The sequence below is a fragment of the Dipodomys merriami genome, unplaced genomic scaffold, assembly GCF_024711535.1.
Source record: "Dipodomys merriami isolate MVZ:Mamm:240054 unplaced genomic scaffold, mDipMer1.0.p SCAF_103, whole genome shotgun sequence".
NCBI classification, from domain to species: domain Eukaryota; kingdom Metazoa; phylum Chordata; class Mammalia; order Rodentia; family Heteromyidae; genus Dipodomys; species Dipodomys merriami.
In genome coordinates, this window is record NW_027202305.1 from 39,190 (window position 1) to 48,851 (window position 9,662).

General features: G+C 46.9%; 1 protein-coding gene across 2 annotated transcripts; it reads left to right on the plus strand.

Moving 5' to 3' along the window:
• The first annotated feature begins 700 nt into the window (after positions 1-700).
• LOC138809681 (ankyrin repeat domain-containing protein 49) lies at positions 701-6,107 on the plus strand. Of its 2 annotated transcripts, XM_069996502.1 has the most exons (4): positions 701-996; positions 2,236-2,275; positions 3,050-3,388; positions 4,684-6,107. In XM_069996502.1, the coding sequence occupies exons 3-4, from the start codon at positions 3,131-3,133 to the stop codon at positions 5,143-5,145; spliced, it is 720 nt and encodes a 239-aa protein (XP_069852603.1). In that variant the 5' UTR covers positions 701-996; positions 2,236-2,275; positions 3,050-3,130; the 3' UTR covers positions 5,146-6,107. The 2 variants fall into 2 exon arrangements, with proteins under 2 accessions (XP_069852603.1, XP_069852611.1); XM_069996510.1 differs by lacking the exon at positions 2,236-2,275.
• The last annotated feature ends 3,555 nt before the right edge of the window (positions 6,108-9,662 follow it).

Genomic DNA, 9,662 nt, shown 5'->3' on the forward strand with positions numbered 1-9,662 from the left:
CACACTCACGCACGCTCTCACTCTCGCACACTCACACTCGCTTGCGCACTCACGCACACACACTCACACTCGCGCACGGCTAGGACAGCGCCGTCCGCTAGTGTCACGCAAGCTCTTTCCAGTGACCTCGCGGTGGATTCTGGGAACCGAAGGGACGGAGGTCACGGGGCGGGGCGGGGCGGGGCGGGGGCGTCCCGTGTTCATACAGGTCAGGGGTCACCCGGGTCCAACCGGAAACCAGCTCCGCACGCGCGGGGCGGCCGGCGGCGCCCGTCCCGCACCCGGCTCCCCGCGGCGGCGCCCGTCCCGCACCCCACACCCCGCTCCCCACACCCCGCGGCGGCGCCCGTCCCGCTCCCCGCTCCCCGCGGCGGCGCCCGTCCCGCACCCCACACCCCGCTCCCCACACCCCGCGGCGGCGCCCGTCCCGCTCCCCGCTCCCTGCGGCGACGCCCGTCTCTGAGACGATTCCCACACCGCCCCGCCCCGCCCCGCCCCGCCCCGCCCGGAGGGCGGGGGAGCACCGCGGCGGGCGGAGGGCGGCGGGCGGCGCGCGGTAACGGCTCCGCTTCTCGCGACACCTCGGCGATGACGCAGGCACGTGACCCCTGCGCCTCGGCGGCGAGCGCGGGAGCCAATCGCGGGCGGCGAGGGGACGACCCGGCAGCGAGCGCGCCGGCCACGCCGCGGTCCCGCGGCGGCTGCGGACCGGCTTCCGGGTGGGGCCGAGCCGGGGGCTCCGGCGTCCGGGGCCGCCGAGAGCGCCCCAGCGCCGTCCGGGCCGCGGTGCGGGCGGGAGGCCCCGGCCTCCGCGGGGCGGTCCTCACGGCCTCCGCGGGGCGGTCCTCACGGCCTCCGCGGGGCGGTCCTGACGCCCCCCTCCCCCGCACCGTCGCCCTGGTCCCCGGGTGCGCCCCGCCCCGCCCCGCCCGCCGAGAGCCGATCGCCCGCGCCTGGGGGACCGGAGGAGGCGTCCGGAGTTCCTACAGAGGACGGGTGCGTTCAAAGGACGGGCGGGGGGGGGGGGGGGACGGAGGAGGAGGGGGACGGAGCAGGAGGGGGGGACGGAGGAGGAGGGGGACGGAGCAGGAGGGGGGGACGGAGGAGGAGGGACGGAGGAGGAGGGGGGACGGAGGAGGGGGGACGGAGGAGGAGGGGGGATGGAGGAGGGGGGACGGAGGGGGGGGACGGAGGAGGAGGGGGGACGGAGGAGGAGGGGGGACGGAGGAGGAGTGGGGACGGAGGAGGGGGGACGGAGGAGGAGGGGGGACGGAGGGGGGGGACGGAGGAGGAGGGGGGACGGAGGAGGAGGGGGGACGGAGGAGGGGGGACGGAGGAGGAGGGGGGATGGAGGAGGGGGGACGGAGGGGGGGGACGGAGGAGGAGGGGGGACGGAGGAGGAGGGGGGACGGAGGAGGGGGGACGGAGGAGGAGGGGGGACGGAGGAGGGGGGACGGAGGAGGAGGGGGGACGGAGGAGGGGGGACGGAGGAAGAGGGGGGACGGAGGAGGAGGGGGGACGGAGGAGGGGGGATGGAGGAGGAGGGGGGACGGAGGGGGTGTACTGTTAGTAGAGTTAGCATAGCATAGACGTGTGTAACTGTGATAGTTACTGGGTAACACATACGTCCCCACAGAACAGCCACCGTGTAGTCTTTAGAACCCTGTGATAGAGACTGTGTAACAGGTGTAACTGTGACAGTTACTATATAACTATGTAACCGTATCTGATGTATATAACCACAGTACAGTTACTATATAATATATAATATATAACCATATAATAGTTACTATGCAATACATATAAGTTACTATATAACATGTATCTATACAGCTACTTTATAATATATATAACCATATAATAGTTACTATGTAACATATGTAACTATATGATAGTTACTATATAATATATAACTATAACAATTACTATACAATGTATATAGCTGTACAGCTACTGTATAATATATATAACCATGTAATAGTTACTATATAACATATGTAGATGATAGTTACTATATAACAGTTACTATCTAATTGCGCGTGAACTTCATTTATTGACATCCATGAAGTGCTTATTGAACTAATGTATGATCACCTCAGGAATCAGTTGGAGAATAAAAGCAAAAGTGGAAATCCAGTTGACCTGACAGAGCAGGAAGCAGTTACAGTGGGGTCTCTGAGTAGACTGAGGAGGTGGGCAGGACATTGAAACCCTTTGTGCATCCCTTCTTTACAGCTGCTGTACCCAGAGAGGTTAGAGGCCTCCAGCAAAAGTGGTAAGGCTTTAACCAAGTCGAATGCTGCCACTCACCCTCACCCATTCTTGAGGATTGAATCCGAGGCCTCCCACTGGCTAGGCAAACACAATCCTGGAACCGTGGTGCAAACCTTTTGTTTTTGAGAGAAGGTCTGGTTCACTTTGCCTGAGCTGACATTGAATTCCGGATCCTCCTTACTCCACATCCCTAATGACAGATTACAGACATGCACCACCACCCCTGGCATAATACTACAGATATTTCTTCATACCTGTTGTGTACAGGTGACACATAAACGTAATGGTGCCTGTCATTAAGTATGTAATCTTTTAAACACAAACTTAATGGGTAAAAAGGACAAATGATTGCACCATTTAAAAGACAAAACAGGGCTGGGAAGGTGGCTCAGTGGTAGAGTGCTTGCCTTGCATGCATGAGGCCCTGGGTTTGATTCCGCAGCACCCCATAAGCAGAAAAAAGCCGGAAGTGGTGCTGCCAGGGCCTCATGCATGCTAAGCAAGCATTCTACCATTAAGTCACCTTCCCAGCCCTCAAACATCACTCTTAACATAAAACCATCGTATCCAAACCATTAACAGTGTAAAAAATAAACATAAAAAGAGCTGGATCACAAGGATCCACATACTTACCTCTATCAGTTCCAGTATTTAATATTTAACAATTATCATGACAAAACCACCAGAATTTAGATACTCTGTGTGTGCAAGATTGTTATATACTCTGAAGATTAAACCTCTTATCATTTTGCTAAAAAAAAATTTGTGTTTTCAGATCTTGATGAACAAAGCAGACGTAATTCATCTCTAGAAGTCTACCTTAGCATAGAAAAAAAATTTAGTTAGAATAGTAAAAATGGAAAAAGAGAAAATAAATCATGATGAAAAAACAGATGCAGAAAATTCACCGGACTTTTCTGACCACTTTAACCAACTTGAACTGTTGAAAACACATGGACACCTCATTCCCACTGGTACTCAAAGTCTCTGGCTAGGCAATTCTGATGAAGATGAGGAACAAGATGAAAAAAGCGAAGAGTGGTATCAATTGCAAGAAAAAAAAATGGAGAAGGATCCAAGCAAATTGCTTCTTTGGGCTGCCGAAAATAATCGGGTAACATTTTTTTTTTAAGAAGGCAAGGACCATTACATAGTAGGAGAGCCATTGGTTTTATAGCTAGATCTTTTCCCCAACCCATTTGAATCATATCTTCAGGTTACCCAATTTTTGAACCTCTAGTTTCTTGTCTTTGAAGTTGCCATCACAATATTTGCCTGTTTATTAAGGTTAATGAGAATCGAACGAAGCGAAGTACAAAAAAGCACACATTAAGGTACCTTATTATTTAAGGTTAATTACGAAGCTCATAAGCAGTGTCATGTATTTTTAAATCCTTTATATGTCAAATCAGTTGTAACTAATCATTATTTTCTAGTTAAGTGTCATTTAAGATACAGAGAATGTTAACACTAAATACCAGTCCTCACATATCCCTACAAGGAAAATAAAAGCATTTTACATTTTGTAGACCTTTTTAATGTGCACTGCAATGTACTAGAGGTTCATAGATCAAACTGAAAACCACTTCCTAAAAACATGTTTATACAGTTGTGTTTCAAAGGAATTGAGCCCTTTAATCCCTGAATTTTCTTGTTCTTATTCTTCTGTTAAGAATAGTTTCAGTGGGGCACTGGTGGCTCACACCTGTAATCCTAACTACTCAGGAGACTGAGATCTGAGGATTACAGTTCAAAGCCAACTTGGGCAGGAAAGTTCATGAAACTCTTCAATAAACCACCAGAAAACCGGAAGTGGCATTGTAGCTCACGTGGTAGAGGGCTAGCCTTGAGCTGAAGAGCTGAGGGACAGCACTCAGGCCCAGAGTTCAAGCCCCATAACTGACAAAAAAAAAAGTTTCATTTTTTTTTTTAACTTTTATTTGCCATGTATATTGGTATAGTAATCCAGTCCTTTCATAAAACATGAATCACTTTTTTTGCAGAGGAAGTTTGAAAATTATTATAGTTATAATCTATATTGGTTCTCTCTGGGCAATACTTTGGGAAATAGGCCCTAATTGAACCTTAAATAAATATATGGTTTGATATTAGATAATCACACTCAAAAATGACTGACACATGTTCATTATGAAGTTACTTGTCCTCTTCTCCCAGTACAAAAACCATAAATTGTTTTTATTTTAAAGTCATCTGATAAAAAATTTGGGGGATTTGGTTTGTTTGTTTTTACTTGAGTCTAAAGCCACAAGACAGTTTAATTTTATTTGCTTTGAGTTGAAATGTGTGTGTGTGTGTGTGTGTGTGTGTGTGTGTGTGTGTGTGTGTGTGTGTGTATATATATATATATATACATACATACATATGTATTTGTGTATCTTTCTTTCTCAGCTTACTACAGTGCAGAGACTACTTTCTGAAAAGGCCGCTCATGTGAATACTAGGGATGACGATGAGTATACTCCTCTTCATCGGGCAGCCTACAGTGGACACTTAGACATTGTCCGTGAGTTGGTGGCCCAAGGGGCAGATATTCATGCAATAACTGTAGATGGCTGGACAGCCCTGCACAGTGCTTGTAAGTGGAATAACACCAGAGTGGCTTCCTTCTTACTTCAGCATGATGCAGATATCAATGCCCAAACTAAAGGCCTCTTGACCCCCTTGCATCTTGCCGCTGGGAATAGAGATAGCAAAGATACTCTGGAACTCCTTCTGATGAACCGCTATATCAAACCAGGTCTGAGGAACAACTTGGAAGAAACTGCCTTTGATATTGCCAGAAGGACAAGCATTTATCACTACCTCTTTGAAGTTGTGGAAAGCTGTACAAATTCTTCTCCCAAGTCTTAATGGTTCGGTTAATTTTCTTAAGTTTCCAAAATGCCAGTACATCATTTTTGTAAGATACAAAATATTTTCACAATACAAAGTAGACATCAATGTCTTACTGTAAAAATATGGGTTCTTATGGTATTCTTCCAAGTGAATTGCCTGTCTTTGATGTCCAAATATGTTCAAGAGTTGTTTGTGTACTTTTTTTTTTTTTTGGATCTGGTCGTAGGGCCTGAACCCTGGGCCTGGGCGCTGCCCCTCAGCTCTTCAGCTCAAGGCTAGCGCTCTACCACTTGATGGGTACATCTTTAATGATTTCTGCAGTCTGATTTTTTTTTAATTAAGAATAATTTTATCTGTTAAAATGAGTACTACAGAAACTAAAGATATTTCTGGTGCTGCTCTGAAAAAAAGTATAATTTAAAATAATATTCTGTATCTTGGGTCTTTAGTGAATATTTAGTGTATTGGCATATATGTTTATCAGACAGGATAATTCAGAATTTAAAACTCTTTTTAAATGTAGTGATGCAGTTATCTATCTTCTTTATGTTGCTTTCATTTTCTACCAGAAAACTAAATATTATTAGTGACTGTGATAGTGTTTTCCCTACTACAATCGTGAACAGTCTGGTCAACCTACATGGTCCTTCCTTATTCTTACAGTAAGTTAATACGACCTTTTAGACATGTAAAAAATTATGCCTTGGTCTAGGAGGTATAGCTCTCCAGCTGGTTTTAACTACCAGTTCATGCTAGGTTGAACACTGCTGGTAGACTTGAGTTTCAAGAAAGGTTGGTTTTCTAAAGTTCTCATTTTCTACAACCCTTGGAAAGGCAAAATGACAAGGCATAAGGAATTCTAAGTGAGAGAATGGTTATATGGGGACGAAACCAAGTAACTTAAGCTTTCTTGGATAGTAACCAAAAGCATGTGTGTGTGTTTTTTTTTTCAAGAAAAATAAAGGTTTTTACACACACACAGAAGACATGAATTCTTTTCTGTAACTGTATAACTTTGTTGAGTCCATAGCATATTTACTCAACCCTTATGTATTTATTCAATATCTACTCTTTCTGGCTTGTAAATGCAGTTTCCCATTGTTTATATGGCCACTCACTCTGTGACTATTCCCAAAAGGTCTCTGCTTAACCTCTCAACACTAAAACTAAAGGTAAACAAACCTTTCTTCAATATACATTTTAAACGTCTAATTCAGTTTGTCTATTGAGTCAATCATCATAGACTAAATCATAGTGATATTTAACCAATATTTGAGGTGGTTTCTTTTTGTTAAAACAAGCTGTTATTTCAAAACCAAAAGCTAAATGGTGATGAAAGAACTGAATCATTGGGACAAACAATCTCAAGAAGTTAGGAGAACTTCATTTATTTTGTGATCTGCTGCTAGGACATTTCTCAGTTTCATAGAATCAATATCTCATACAAAGATTTTGTCAGAATATGAAAGATTGCTTTCTGTTTAACTTGACACAAAGAAGAGATACTAAATGACAGAGACAGCTGGCAAATAAGTGAGGGTAGAATAGGTCCCATCTATCCAATGACGTTGCTGAACAAGGTTGCCTTGTGGACTGCATCCATGGTTTTGAGTAAACTTTGCACTTAACTTTAGATCCAAAGGAGCCTCCTTATGTCTGATTGACAGGTGAGTCCTCTTGTATTTTAAGCCTTAGCCCTCAAAAATGCTAAAGAACAAAATTCATATATGAAAAATTCCTTCTCCTGGAGGGGAGAATTTGTATTGTTTGCTCTCTTTATGCTTTCTTTGGTATTTACTAGATTAGTCTATCCACAGAAGGCATTCACTAATGCTGCTTTTGTCTTTATACCATTCAGACCATTTTCACCTTTTTTTAAAAATGTGTACCAGTACAGAGCTTAAACTCAAGGCCTCAAGCTCTTGCTTACCTTTTTCACTCAAAGCTGATGCTGTACTTGAGCCATACCTTTGTTGTCTGTTTTCATAGGAAATTTTTAGTAATGGAAAAAATGAGAACGTTTTAGTGCTATCAATAAAAGAAAATTAGGAGCCAGGTGTCAGTGGCTCAAGCCTGTAATCCTAGCTACTCAGGAGACTGAGATCTGAGGTCACAGTTCAAAGGCAGCCCAGGCAGGAAAGTCCATGAGACTTCTTATTTCCATAAACCACCAGAGAACCAGAAGTGGTGCTGTGGCTCAAGCATTAGAGCACTCACCTTGAGCTGAAGAGTGCAGGGACAGTGACCAGGCCCAGAATTGAAGCCCCATGACCGCCAAAAAAAAAAAAAAAGAGGAGCCTATCTCAGATTTTTCCCAAACAGAATTTAATAACTCATGAAGAATATGTAAACTGATGGCAGAGACCAATTCTGGGAAAAAGATAATAGCTCTACAGTCAGAATCATATAAATACCTGAATAAGAATCGTATGACTAATTTAGGGTGTTGAAATCTAGGAATTGCTGTTTGAAGCCAGCTCAGATAAATCCCAAAGATTCTTATTTCCAGATGCCCCCAAGTCCCCACTCCCTCAAAGAAGAAGAAAAAAGATCATTTGGGGTGTGTACCAGCAAAAAATACTAGTATTCGAATTTACTTTGATTTGCTGTTGCAGTGTGTGTGTATGCACCAGTCCTGGCGCTTGAACTCAGGGCCTAGGCACTGTCCCTGAGCTTCTTTGTTCAAGGCTAGTGCTGTACCACTTGAGCTTCAGCTCCACTTTCTGCTTTTTGATGGTTGATTAGAGTAAGAGTCTCTTGGACTCCTGCCTGGGCTGGCTTGAAACCAACAGTAATCCTCAGATCTCAGCCTCCTGGGTAGCTAGGATTACAAGTGAAAGCCACCAGTGTCCAGTTGCATTTTAAAAAATTTTAAGTTTAAAAGTATGTAATCACTACCAGAAGAATCAAAAGCAAGTGAAGGTATTAGGATCCTTTCATCATTCCTTTGATTTTATTTTATACCCTTGGGTAGTAGGCACGTTGGAGTCCATCCACACTGGTGACATTTGACGCCAAGTAATTTAATGGGGGTTGGAGGAAGCAGCATTCCTGGAACCTCACTCACTAGATGCCAGCGGCACCTCTCAGTCTCTCCCAGTTGTGACAACCAAGAACTTGTGCAGATATTGGTAACTGGCTTTTGCTGTACAGGATCAAAAGTCTGTAAGGCAACAGACTATACTTTCATAATTTTTAACTAGTATGCAAGTTTTAATAAAGCCATGGTTTTCTTAGACTTTGATGGGCCTTTAAATTTTTTCTGCTGGGTGCTGGTGGCTCATGCCTGTCATTCTAGCTACTCAGGAGTCTGAGATCTGAGGATCGGAGTTCAAACCCAGCCTGGGCAGTAATCTCCAATTAACCCCCAGAAAACTGGAAGTGGCACTGTGGGTCAAGTGGTAGAGCGTTTGCCTTGAGCACAAAGAGGCTCAGGGACAGTGCCCAGGCCCAGAGTTCAAGACCCACAACTGACCAAAAAAAAAGTATTCTACTTTAGACTTTTAATATTACTTTAATATTAAAGACATTCAAAAAGTTGTGCTTAAACATACAATTAGAAAAAGAGAGCTCTCCAGTAGTTAAGATGTTGTTTGGAAGAAAAAAACCATTACCCAGGGCCTCTAGGAAATTTTCCCTTACGTCACGAATATTTCAGAGAATTCTCGTTTCTATCAGTCAGTGGAGAGAACAGCCATCCTGACTTTTTCAATACTTGCATCCTTACAAATGTCAGGTTTTTACCTCATTGCTGAGTGAAACTGCAATGCGGCTGAAGGGGAGGGAAGCCAGCCACCAGCAACAGAACTCGGGGCCTGGGCGCCCCGCGCCGCTCCGGCTTGCTGGTGGTTGGTTGGGGATGGGAGCCCGGGCTTTCCAGCCCGGGCTTTGAACCGCGTCCTCGGAGCGCAGCCTCCGGAGGAGCGGGATGGCAGGCGTGGGCTCGCCATCAAATGCAAGACGCCCGCCCCACCTCGCCGCTCCGGCCGTCTGCTCCTCAGTCCCCGAAGACTGCCCACGCCTGCCATCCCAGCTCCTCCGAGGCTGCGCTCCGGGGACGCGGTTCAAAGCCAGCCGGGGCGGGAAGTCCGTGAGACTCATCGCCAAAGAACCTCCAGGAAACGCGGTCGAGCGCTGGCCTGGCGCTGAGGCGCTGAGTTCAAGACCCACGAAACTACCGACTGCCGCGGGTCCACATCTGAAAGCATGTCTCGGTTCCTCCCCTCGTTCTGCGCTCCGGACGGACTTCCACGCCGCTCCGCACACGAGGTGCCTGCCGCGGAAACGGGTAGGAAAGCAACTGACGGGAGGCCGGAAGGACGTCCCACCTGGGAGGGAGGGGCGGGGAAGGCTCGGGGGCGGGGCTCCCGAGGGGCGGGGCTCCCGAGGGGCAAGACTTCCGGAGAGGCTCTTGAGGCCGGGCTGGAGGGGGGGGGAGGGCTCGGGGGCGGGGCTCCCGAGGGGCGGGGCTCCGGGAGCCGCCGCTGGGCGGGGAGCGTTCTGGTCACTATGACAACTAGAGGCGTCGCGTT

Bases quoted from the DNA above. Each gene is read 5' to 3' on its own strand.
- LOC138809681 (XM_069996502.1), top strand. From the start codon at position 3,131: ATGGAAAAAGAGAAAATAAATCATGATGAAAAAACAGATGCAGAAAAT. The intron at 3,389-4,683 runs GTAACATTTTTT...TTTCTTTCTCAG, and splicing joins GGGCTGCCGAAAATAATCGG to CTTACTACAGTGCAGAGACT.